This window comes from Poecilia reticulata, chromosome 22 (assembly GCF_904066995.2).
Source record: "Poecilia reticulata chromosome 22, P_reticulata-male-v2, whole genome shotgun sequence".
Lineage (NCBI taxonomy): Eukaryota > Metazoa > Chordata > Actinopteri > Cyprinodontiformes > Poeciliidae > Poecilia > Poecilia reticulata.
This window is the reverse complement of record NC_088851.1, coordinates 16,284,661-16,296,826: the sequence shown is the minus strand read 5'-3', so window position 1 is coordinate 16,296,826 and position 12,166 is coordinate 16,284,661. Positions and strand designations below refer to the sequence as shown.

The following is a 12,166-nucleotide window of genomic DNA, read 5'->3' as shown; positions in this document are numbered from 1 at the left end:
TTTAGCATAAGTCATAAAAAAGCATTAAAAACTAATCTCTTACCTAAGTAACAGTCACAGAACGACTTTAGAAAAATCGAATTAATTTGAGCACATTGATTTACTAAGGGATTAAATAAATCCCAGTTTAAAAGGTTATAGTAATCCCTAAAAGGAATGTGATGAAATCATTTTACATCATTTTGAGTTTATTTTCTTATTTTCTTTTAAACAATCCCTGCCTTTCTGTTCCCCTGGGTCATCAATACGATGCATGCATCCAATTTCGACAACCCACTGTTTGAAAACTGCAGCAAAGACTGATATCCTGAAAGGGAAATGATTATTTAAGAGGCGTGTCAGATCCAGGACACATTGGAAATGGACAGCTCTATAAATATTAAGACTACTTACTCTGTAAAATATCATTTATGACTGGGAAAATTAATCAAATAAAACAAAGTTTGACTCATATTTTTAGATTTTAGTGCAAAGAAAAACAAATGTTACAAAAGTGAGAAGACATTTACTTACTTGACTTCCATATTTATAATTACAGTTTGTGACGTAACAGAGAAAAAGATTTCTTGCACCATTAGTGCCTTTCGGTTATGGAAGATATTGCATAAAAACATAAGAAACTTTTTTTTTTTTAATTACAACATTCTTCAGGCACATGTGGCTGCAAAGCTGCAGGTTTCATACCCCTCATCTAGCGCTTGTACAAAGAGTCAAATATCTATCTCTACACTCCAACAAAGAAGACTAAAAGCGACTGGCTACTGGCAAGAGGGTAGGTGTGCCAGGTTTTGACAGGAAAGCTAGTAAACATTGTCAGGGGTTTGTTCGAAGCAATCATTTCTTAAAAGGCGATTTTATCTCCCCCACATGGTGAATAAACTCAAAGACTGATTTTTTTTTCTATACTTCCACAGTTAGATTATGCAACTGCTATTAAAAAAAATCCCCTCTTTAACAAAAAGATCATACGTATATTCATCCTGATCACATAAAGCTTTAGAGATTTGAGCAGCTGGAATGAAAAACTCATTAAAATGTGCCCCCCGACATTAGATTCACACAGATGCTTTATTTTTAATTGAGTATGGGTTTCCAAATGCTCTAAAATCACTAAATTAGTTTTTGATTCACTTTTTACGCAGTACTCTGAACTTCACTGGGAGTCAACAAATGTGCAAAAACAAAGAAAGAATGAGACATTCATTTAGTATGTTCCGTTTTAAACGAGTAACACAAAAACAGTTTGATTATTTAAAAGGTAATTTTTCAAAAACATGCACCAACTAGCTGTAACTGAGCATATCATTCCTGTGAAACCATTTGTGTGATGTGCAGGCATGAAGCATAAGTTGTTAGCAAACGCATGCAGTTGGTTAGGCAGAGTGCAGGTAGTGTTTAAGCAGACCACAGGTTTCCAGAAAGTGCAAATTAAATGAGAACCTCAGGCGACAACAGTTCAGCAAGCACAGGCAGATGGAAAGAAGTGGTGAAGGAGAGATAAAAGAGGCTTCGCTCAAAAATCCAACTCATGCAATGCAGTGGGATAGCAGCAAGGAAAGAGGGAAAGAACATTGTGTCAGTTTCCAAAGTGGTTAGAACTTCAGTTCAACGCTTCAGCTTTCTGGTGGTTGTCGGAGAGCCGTTTTTTTTTTAAATAAATAAAACGCCAAGGTGACTCTAACCTGCTCTTTACATGTTTAAAACACAACATATGTGCAGGAAAAATGATCTCCTGATGGAAAACCTGCTTTGACCATATGCTCCCTTCCAGCCTCCCACCCCCAAGTGGAATTTAAAGTTCAACAAAGGGAGAAGTGGTTACATAACCATTACCATCTGAGACGGAGGGGAAAAAAAAAAAAAAAGGTAACCTGACATTAGCTATCTTGTGTCACCACATGCTTAAAAAGCAGAATCGGTGTTTGCCTCGAAGGTTAAAACAGGTCAGAATGACAGACGGCTACAACAGACTGGCCTTTCCTTTACAAAGCACCATTTTAGGCACGCAAACCGGTACAATTACAGATTAATAATGCAGTGTTCAAATGAAGAGAAAGATAGCAAATCCTTTATTATTCATGTGAGGACACATTTGTCATTCAAGGCATGATGACAAAATAAAGACAATACAAAAAGTCACTGACATGAACTGCCGTCTTTAATAAAATGCTTTTCAAATCTTACAAAAAGGCAGAAAAAGTAACAACAGACACTTCCTGCAATAATTTTTTTTAAATAATACTGACATTCTCTTCTTATTTATCCATAGCAAAATATCAGAAGGCTATTGGACCCATGTTTCAAAGACACTGAAGGGCCTTTTAGGAGGGTAACTGCAGAGCAAACTGAAGGTCAATGTGCATAGTCTTAAATATGCACAAATAATTGCTTATTGATAAGTGTAAACATCAAAACCCAATGCAACTCGGTGAGCTTTAGTGACCGCAGAAACCTTATGCATAGCTTACAAGAGGCAACTAGTGGCAGACTGAAATGTACAGTGATGTGAAAACAACTTTCAACACCTTACAGATTTCTCCTGATTTTGCTTTTTTTTTTGCCATACTTAAACCTAACCAAACCAGCCTGGTCATTTGTAAAAAAATATAAAATAAAAAAATGCAAAAAAACAAAGAAAGAAAACAAAGAAAGAAAAAAAGTTATCAACCCCATGTTAAATCAAAAATTAACCTTAATAAATACAATTTTTTGGACATTATTTGAATCAAGGGTTAAACAATGTATTTCACTGAAAAATCTCGAAGTAATTTTAAGAAATTCGACAACAAATGGGAAATAAATCGCAGTAAGATCATATTATAATTTTGTAAAGTACACATGTCCTTTGTGTGAATTGGTGGGTCATGTGTTTTTTCTTTTTCATGTATTCGTGTTATCTTTGACTGATATTGGGGCTTGTTTGATTATCATTAACAATTAAGCAACGACAAACCAAAAGAAATCTACAAGTGAAAGAAAATGCTTGCCCACAGTACTATAAATAATATGAAAAAAAAATTATATATATCTTAGGAAAGAAAAACATCAAAATCCAAAGCAGTTTCTATCAAACATTTTTCTCCTCTTACTTTCACTTTATAAGTTATTGGAAATGGAAAAACTACAGAAGCACATAACTAAAGAACTTCAAGCGATTAAATATTTGTGTCAGAGAACATCTCAATGGAAAAATCACATAACTTAATATGTACACAGAAGTCTAAAAAGAGAGAACAAGGCCAAGGTTTTTCTAGACCTGAGCAAACAGATTCTCAGGAGTTTTGTAGTCCGAGATTAGGATTGAGGGCAGTGTTAAAGAGGCAATGACTTAATGTAGTGAGTAGACTACTACAAAGCAAGGTTGATTGTGGGTAGTAGCAGTAGTAGTAGAAGTAGTAGTAGTAGTAGCAGTAGTTGGTAGTAGCCCTAACACCATGAGAATGTGGAGGTTTGGGGTCAGAGAAGAGAGTGAGAGAGCCCTGCCAAAAAAACAGCTGGACGTTTAAACGTCAAAGGCACTGAGGAAGAACACAGGACAGGAACAGGAAGCCCCGGCACAGGAAGCACATCATCAGTGAGTCAACAGCTTAAGCCGCGTGATCCAACTGACCAGTAGTGAGCGCTCTGCTGGGGTGCGCTTTGAGATGGGGCTTACGGGGGCCTTTTTCGTGTCCTCCTGGTAGGGGATGGTGGCGCTGTTGTGGAGATCTGAGTTGGAATAGTAGCAGCTGTGTCGGATGCGGTCCACTCGAACGAGCTGACGCTCCCTCGCAGGCCTGTAGGGTGAGGATGCCGAGGGGACCTCCTCGGCAATGGTGGGAATGCGCTCGTTGCTGAGGTATCTGTACAGCAGGTCCTCGCCTAAGGAAGGAAGACAGTGAAAGATTCTCAGCAAAGAGATAAAAGAAAAATATATAAAGCTAGCAAAATGTTTATATAAAAATGGAGAACTCAAAAGATAGTCAAGAAAATCCTCAGTACGTTCCTTTTTTTTTTTTTTTTAAATATACAATTTTAGAAGAAATTTCTTTAAACTGCTGCAGTTCAGCCACAGGACTAAAAATGTCCTGGATAATAAAACACTGACAAACATTTCCCTGGACTGCTTTCATTAAATATTTAAAGAATCACTTGAACTGACACTTTAATCCAGAGAATGGATTGAAGTTTATAATAGAGATCCACAGAAAAATTGTCTGGTGATCAAAATCGACTCATTTGACAATTAAAGGGTTTTGATTAGTGGTTGAAAGCCGTTTCTCTGAGAACACAGCAAACAAAAACAGATACCAGTAATATCAACAACCCCTAGAGTGGAAGTTGTTACTGAAAGGAGAGCAACTGGTAGTCAGTTTCAAATTGTGTTGAGGAACGGTGGCTGTGAACACAGTCTGCTAACAACAAGGAGGTAGATTTCAGTAAAAACCAAGGACTTTAAGATTTTACAGTGAAACTGCATTGTTTTGTCCTTTTAAAATAGTTAAAAATGTCATTTAGGTAATAAATCGATTCAGAACAAAAACATTTGTTTAACTGAAGAATCTCTTTGCCAGAAGAATTTGAATTTATTTGTAGATTTTCAGGGATGTGCATAGATAGCCCTAAGTATAAAGTTTTTGAGAAATTATAATTTTGTTTTATACTAAACATTCTATAAAGAAGTATATACATACACACACACACACACACACACATATATAATGTTATACCTATTCAGAAAGCCGAAGAAAGTATCCTATTGCCCGTTTCTCGTGGAAACATAGGAATTTGTTAAAATCAGCATCAAATGGCTGTAGAATTGGCAAACTGGCGATTAAAAATATGAATACCTTTTCTGCCATGTGCCCAGGGTTTGGCGTATGTGTCCACTACTGCAGCACAAGTATCTGCTGGCATCGACAGTGGCCTCGGCTTACCTTGAGACAAGAATGTCACATTTGTAAGTTCTATTTTCAGAACATTTCGAGTCCTTACGCATCAGAATTATTTAAGATTATTAATTAATTATTTAAGATACCAACCACGTGAAACCTTGTGCTCCCTCATTCTGGGCTGGATTACGGTGGCTTCGATGGGACATCTGGGCTTTAACTTGTCATAATCTGCGATGGTGGTATGTTGTCTGCTCTCCTGGTCCAGGAAGGAGTTGGGTGACTCAGAGCCCTTTGGTCTTTTACTGATGCTGGAGAGGGAGTCTGTTCTCATCTCTCTGCACGCAGAAACAAATGTTTGCTTATTTATCACAGCTCAACTCACATTTCTAAGGCATCAGAAGTAGATCACGATGACTTACAAACAAATAGTGTTACATGAACAAGTCTAATCCAAGTGAACCGAAGAGAAAAGTGTGCAGTGTGGGATGCAGAGTGGGCTGAAGATGAGCAGATGAGAACGTGTAGTAATGAGGAAGAGAAGTGAAAACATGACTGCAGCCCACTATTTATGAATCAAGTCTAAATATGTCAGATCTTAAAAGATGTTGCATCATAAGATGTTGTTGAGAAGCATTTCTTCAGCAATTCCTGACTAAATTTCAAATTTTTAGCCTTTTAAATTAACTTTAAAATATAAGATACCACAGGTCACCATGAATTTGTCACATATATTTCTGTACCGCATTGGCTTTGAATAAAAACACAGAAACTACAACAAAGAGACGCAAGAAAGGAAAGAAGGTAGGACACAAAAAATGAAGAAAAATAAAAACATTAAAATAAAGCAACACACATTAAAAAAATGGAAGAAACAGAAAAGAAATACGTAAGAAATGAAAGGACACAGGAGGCAAGGAAACAAGAGACGTAAGACACACAAAAGGTAGGAAGCATAGATGGACACAAAGAAATGGAAGTAAATTAGGAAGGATTAAAGTTAGACACAAAAAAGGGTAGAAAGCAACGCACAAAGGAGAAAGGAAAGTAGACCACAAGAAGGATTTGAACACATGGCTCACCGTGGAGTGTACGGCACTGGAGGCGGTGGAGGAATGTACAAGTCCATAATAGCTGGCTTCTCCTTTTTAGTGGATCCATTAGCTGAACTGGAGGGGGACTGGGATCGGATCAGGGAGGAATTATTCTGGAAAATAAATATTTTTACACAAGTTATTACATCCTGATTACATGGTGCGGCCCTCAATAAATCCAGCTTCAGCATCAATCACGGTCAAAACAAAAAGATTATTATTTTTTTTTTTAGTTTTTGGCTTGTGCTTTTTCCACCTTCAAATATTGCCTAAATATAACTTGTTGGTAAAAGGGAGGAGCTCACCATATGTGGTGAGACGTTTAAGTGCTTATGTGTGTCTACAAGTATAAATTTTCTTGCTTGAGGTATGGAAAGATTGTAAGTGAAGTCTAAAATAGTCTGCAAGACATTCACTCATTTACCACAGTTATGTTTCCTGACTCAACAACTAAATATTTGGCTTTTATCTGCTGCAGTTCTCAGCCTTAAATGGAAAAGCTGGTTCCTGTTACCCAGTAATTGATATAACAATAAAAACTTATCGTTTCATAGGGGTTCCTATTAAGGTTGTAGTTTAAAATACATCAAAAACATGTAGTGCAACTGAATCTTTGTGAGTCAGGCTGAAAGACGTGACTCTGTTTTGGCTTTGAAGCCTCATTATCAAAGATAAACTGAGATGTCTAACTCTGATTTCCTCCAGAACCTGTTAAAACAAGCTGCTGGCGTTTATGGTCCCCATTGTTCCCTGAAACCCCTCTCCGCTGCTTAAAGATATCAAATCTGTTATTCTCTCATCTTGGCTTCTCAGGTTATCAAGCAGGCCACGCATGATAGCACAGTTCCACGGTGTGAAAACTGGAAGTGTAGGATTACAGCAGGCTAATAGACTGACTGTATGTTAAAACAGGAGTCAGATAAGAGATACCCTCGTGTCAGGTCTGATGGGCTCACAAGATGAAGTAGAACAAATGTACATCTCTTACAGGTCGCTTCTGTTTGTTATTTTTAATAACACTACAATGTTCTAGATTCAACCAATTCTAAAAATCAGACAATGATGATCTGAGTAAGTACAAAAAAAGAGAATTTTTCAAATGATGATTTAATCTACTAAAGGAAAGCTTATAAAGTAATCCTGTACAAACCAAACCACCCTGAGAAAATCCACAAGAGAGCGTCCAGCATTAGGTCCTGACCTTAAGTTTAAGTACACTTTGGTCACTCAGGATGATCTAAAGCACAGCAGCACGTCCATCTTTACGTGTCTTGAAAAAGGGCGTCTTGAAGTGGCTTAGTCAAAGTATCAATGCTGTGGTAAAACCCTAAACCTGTCGCTCATATTCAAAAGCAATTCTACACAGAGAAGTAAGCTAAAATTCCCTCCACAGCAATATAAAAGACCTATTGCTAACCATTACAAAGCGCCTGATAACAGTCATTGTTAACTGGTCACGTTTAGGATGGAATAACTTTATCACTGGTTTAGGCACCTTTTCTCATTTATAAAATTGTATCTTATATTCATCCAGAATGTATTTTGTTCATAATTAAAACAATTTGATAATCTGAAAAAAGCCATACTAAAAATGTAAAAATAAGAAAAGAAAAAAAAAATCAGTATAGGGGAGAAGAACTTTATTTGCTTCTCATTTCCCAGTTACCTTTAATGGTTTGTGATGTTTTCTCTAGGAAAAATAAAGTAAGTTTACTATGTTATGCTCCCATTTCTTTGTAATAAAACACCTGGGTCATTTTTGTTTTGTGTACTGAAATAAGCTAAACGGACCCAAACGCTACAACAGGTGGCTTTATCTATTAGACTGAATGACTTCATGGGAGTTTCTTTTGCTCTTTTGTTGTACCTAAAGATAAAGCTCAATAGTGTATAGAGCTCAGCCAGCAGCATTCTCAGGGTGGCTCTGTCTGAACATGCTTATTCTGGAACCAACTCCCTAAAAAGCTAATAATTAGTTGACAGCGATTAGCCTGACATGAAGAAAGAGATGTTGTCTGCAAGTACTCACCTGAGGTACGGGGGGCTTCCAGCGCATGTTCTTAAGCGGGGCGGGGGTGAAGCTTGTCGTTCCTGTCGGCCTCTTCTTCAGTAGTAGGACCACGCCTTTGGGGTCTTCTCTCAGTTTGAAAACAAGGTTTTTCAACTGCCAGCCAACCTGATCAGATAGGCAAAGAAAGAATAATTTTACACAAAACTATTAATGTGCAAGATAGTCCTAAAATAAGCAAAGGTTGCATTCAAGTAAATAAAATAAAACAGTGATAGAAACACTTAAGAATCTTTTCTTATTTAAGTTTTAAGAAATGACTATGCACATTATTAGAAAATATTGATAATATAATATCTAATTGTCTTTGAAACACTGCTGTAAACAGTAAGGAAACAGAAATAAATTGATGTTATTTGGATATAAAATTAATTCTGAGTAAAAAGCAACAGTTAGGTTTCATGTGTGCTATGTGGATTTCAATCTTATTGAGTCTAGCTGAGGGGTTGTTGCTACCTCTGCATACATGGGACCAAAATAAGTGTGACCTCTGACTCCACAGATTTAAATAATTGCCAAAATAGTGCTGTTCCTTCTTGTAAGGTGTCAATCACACTAGATATAACAAGACAGAACCAATTCCTAATCTTATTACCATTACTACAACTTGTACTTAGTTCACAATAATAGATATTAAGCTCACCACTGTTTGCTGGTTGACCTGAATCACTTCATCCCCTGCATGGATCTTTCTTGAAAGGTCTGCCGGAGACTGAAAAAGAAGCGTAGACAGGAATTATTTCTCTAATTGTTTTTCTCATCACATCAAGGCCAGACAGGATCAACTTGTCGTGATTTGCGATGATTCAGATTCTGATTCACATTCAGAGATCGGAGGCGTTAAGATCCCACTGTTGATGTGATGCTTGTGCGTTAGTCACTGGCTTGTTGTCTCAGTGTGGGTTAAAAAAGGGCATGCTTTTCTGTAGACGCTGTTTGTGACATTTTCTTATCAGTGAAAACACAAACAGCTCCCCTTACACAACCCTTTTTCTCCTTCAGATTTTGAAACTTTCTTTTCCCACGTCAAACGAGGAGGAGGATAAGACAAAGGCTCAGACGTAAATAAATCCTTCAAGGAGAAAGGCTGAATGTGTTTTGTTTTTTTTAAGTTCACAGCTGTACTTACATGCTCTGTAGTGCCAGTGATGACATGTAAACCATCGTATGTCGACTTGATGTACATTCCCTAGGTTGAAAAACAAACACCCAAAACCTTAATTGTGGTTGTGGTTTAAACACAATATTCCCAGAGGGAGATGCATGGATGACGGAAAAGTGGAAGGCCACAATCTGACGTGCATTTCATGCATTCCTGGGGAATTATTTTAAAAAAAAAAAAAAAAAGCAGGATTCGACAAACTCGTATGAATTCCTCACCAGCCCCTCGCCTGGTTTGATGTTGGTCAGCTGGACTTCCTCCAGACAGGCAGATTGGCTCATGAGGGGGTCCGATGTGGTTCTCACGGTCTGGTCACAGATGTTGTTCAAAGTCTTGGACTGCAGAGGGACAGGTACAGCAAAATGACTCGAGAGGAGTTGGATAATGAAGTCTAAGACCTTGGTAAACTGTGATCAAGCTTATTTTAAATGCAGAAATGATATGCTATGGCCTTTACTGTCATTGGGAAGACTGTTAACTTGACTGTTCTCCAGAAAACATCCCATTCAACATGCCTCGCTGCACAAGAAACTGTTCACAGCTCTGTTCAAGTATATTAATTAAAAGTTGAGTGGAAGGAAAATGCATGTACAAGCAAGACAGGTGTAGCCTTGAAAAGTTTTTGACCCAAAGCCCATTCAAGCGCTTGGAAATAGATTCGGAAGGCGAGGACAGTGGTTGGACTCAGTGGTTCAGTAGCACACAGATGCTGCAATAATGCATTCCTTCAAGTAAAAAGAGTAACGTACTAGTATACAGTACTAATATACTTTTAGATAGCCCAGTTATTCTGCCAAAAGACTCGATAGAGTGTCAGTTACAGGAAACCCTGATTGATAGCAGGGGCGTAGTAGAACCACCCCCTCTACTGGCAACCCTATGGACCTGTCTGCTCTTTGCACTCAGAAAATGACCTGATCTGCTGAAAGCATTTGACACAATTACTTTGGTAAGAAAAAAACACAGAAAGCTTTTTTTCTGCCGTATAAGAATGTATAATGGAATGTCTGGTTCTCATTTGGTTTACGTTTTATGGACTTGCAGGAAAAGACATGGCATACTTACAACTTCCAGAATCTTTTCTTCCATCTCATAGACGCTGCAGTCCTGTTACAGGAGAGAAATGACAACAGATTAAACTTGTGAGCAGTAAACAATAGAGAGATAAAGTTTTCTATCACTTGAGGGAGAGAGACAGAAAAAGTATATGGTTCAGCTAAAAACGATATAATCAGAATCCCATATATAGAACGAAGAAAAATGGGGAGGACCCACAAATAAACAGTTTGTAGTGTAAAATTACCCCTTTGGCTACGTTTTGTGGATGCCATAATTGCATAAGGATCTCCTTGGTTCATTTTAGAGCTCTGGAGCTTAAATGGTTCTTAAGCGGATATAGTGATGACATAAAGATAACAGCAGGGGCAAAATGTGTGATTGTAGTCTGAGAAGTTGCCGACTGAAGCCATTTTTTTCCCCAAGCAAATGTAATGCAGCTTTCCACAGTTCCTTCTCACAAGCAGGCAATGTTGGCATGATACTGACTGATTAGATGTAAAAATGCATCTCAATAAATTACAATATAATTGAAAAGCTCTTAGCTGCAAGCCATAACCATAAAAATGAACAGAAATAAATGTGTGTAATACACTGATAAAAGAAATTCACTCTTTGAAACCTTGAGATGATATTTATTCAGATGCACCTGTGAGAAATGCTCCAAAGAAATCAGTTAAGTCAGCTTGGAAACTGTCCACTGGGTCCTGACAGCTTTAACATGACTGGATTGGACACAGCTGAGGCAGTAAGACTGTGTGCATTTTTTTTATAAGCTACCCCAATTTCAGTCTTCGTTCACAACACAGGACAACTGTTGAGTCCAGACAGCTGAGGAAAAAAAATCTACTAAACCTCAATCTCTTATTTCTTCAAAGTCATCAAAAGCCACAAACTACTGTCAACACAAAGTAAAGAAAACTGTTATGACGTGTGGGGCATGTCCCAAACACAAAAGCAGTTCTGTTGGTCTTTGTAAATCCATTGTGCAGACAGCGAATGGGGGTCGAGAACATTTCTCTGTATTTCCATAGCTTTGCACATTCCACAGGGTTAAAGGGGAGCATCTGTTTGCAAAAGCACTTGGCCTGCCATACTGCTGATTTGTTTGCACTGACAAGAACTGCATGGCCGTATGTGGGAGAAGCATCTTATAACTCCTAAATATTCTCAAAGTTTACATAATTTAAAAGAACTCTTTGTTTATTATTGTACATTTAATGTTGCTATGTTTTCATTGCTTGAGGGAAAATAAAATGCTATTACAAACATGGTATGCAGGGGGAACCCCCCCCACAAATCCTCCCATTCTTCTTCTTCTTCAAAAAAAACACGTTTCCATGCAATCTATTTTCTAATGTCAGCCTACACTATATGGTGGTTTCAGAAAGAATCTATGCTTGCATAAACAAGCAACTGCATATTTCCTTCAAGAATGAGGCCCGTGTTTGGAGGAAAACATGACTGACTGAGCCAAGAGGAATGGACTAAAAATACATGTTTCAAGAGATCTCGAAACAAAACAGTTTAATTACAGGCTGCAGACATAATCTGGCCAGTCTGCCATCAAACATTTACTGAACCTTCTTCTTATCACAAATATAAAACAAAATGAAAGCAGGGCAGCATAGTAACTAAGTACTGTGAGACACTGAGGACCAGTTCCCAGGATGCACTGATCCCTTAGATTACACATACTCCCATAACCAGCGTGGATCAGATGGCTGCGTGCAGCTTTGATCTGCTAGCATGAAGTGACCGAGGGACAGTAAAAAAAAAAAAAAAAAAAAAAATCCAGATGCTTCAAGCTTGGATTCCTGATATTTATTTTTCATGTAAAGCGATGATTTTAACATTTTATCCTGGTTAATTATTTGCCCACTAATAGGTATTAGTGGGCAAATAATTTCTGACT

The 12,166-nt window shown here is 37.7% G+C and overlaps 1 protein-coding gene across 2 annotated transcripts in view; it reads right to left on the bottom strand.

The window, feature by feature from the left end:
- Nucleotides 1–12,166, bottom strand: part of cnksr3 (cnksr family member 3) — a 40,002-nt gene that overhangs the window by 3,160 nt on the left and 24,676 nt on the right. Inside the window, exons 5-13 of one of the 2 annotated variants that reach the window (XM_008399545.3) lie at nt 10,261–10,302; nt 9,414–9,533; nt 9,163–9,222; nt 8,677–8,745; nt 7,995–8,141; nt 5,954–6,078; nt 5,022–5,209; nt 4,830–4,916; nt 3,611–3,861 (exon numbers count right to left, since the gene is read on the bottom strand). In XM_008399545.3, the coding sequence (XP_008397767.1) occupies nt 3,611–3,861; nt 4,830–4,916; nt 5,022–5,209; nt 5,954–6,078; nt 7,995–8,141; nt 8,677–8,745; nt 9,163–9,222; nt 9,414–9,533; nt 10,261–10,302 (1,089 nt within the window). Of the gene's footprint in view, nt 1–2,136; nt 3,862–4,829; nt 4,917–5,021; nt 5,210–5,953; nt 6,079–7,994; nt 8,142–8,676; nt 8,746–9,162; nt 9,223–9,413; nt 9,534–10,260; nt 10,303–12,166 lie in introns of those variants that run through there. The other variant, XM_008399546.3, reaches the window with a different exon arrangement.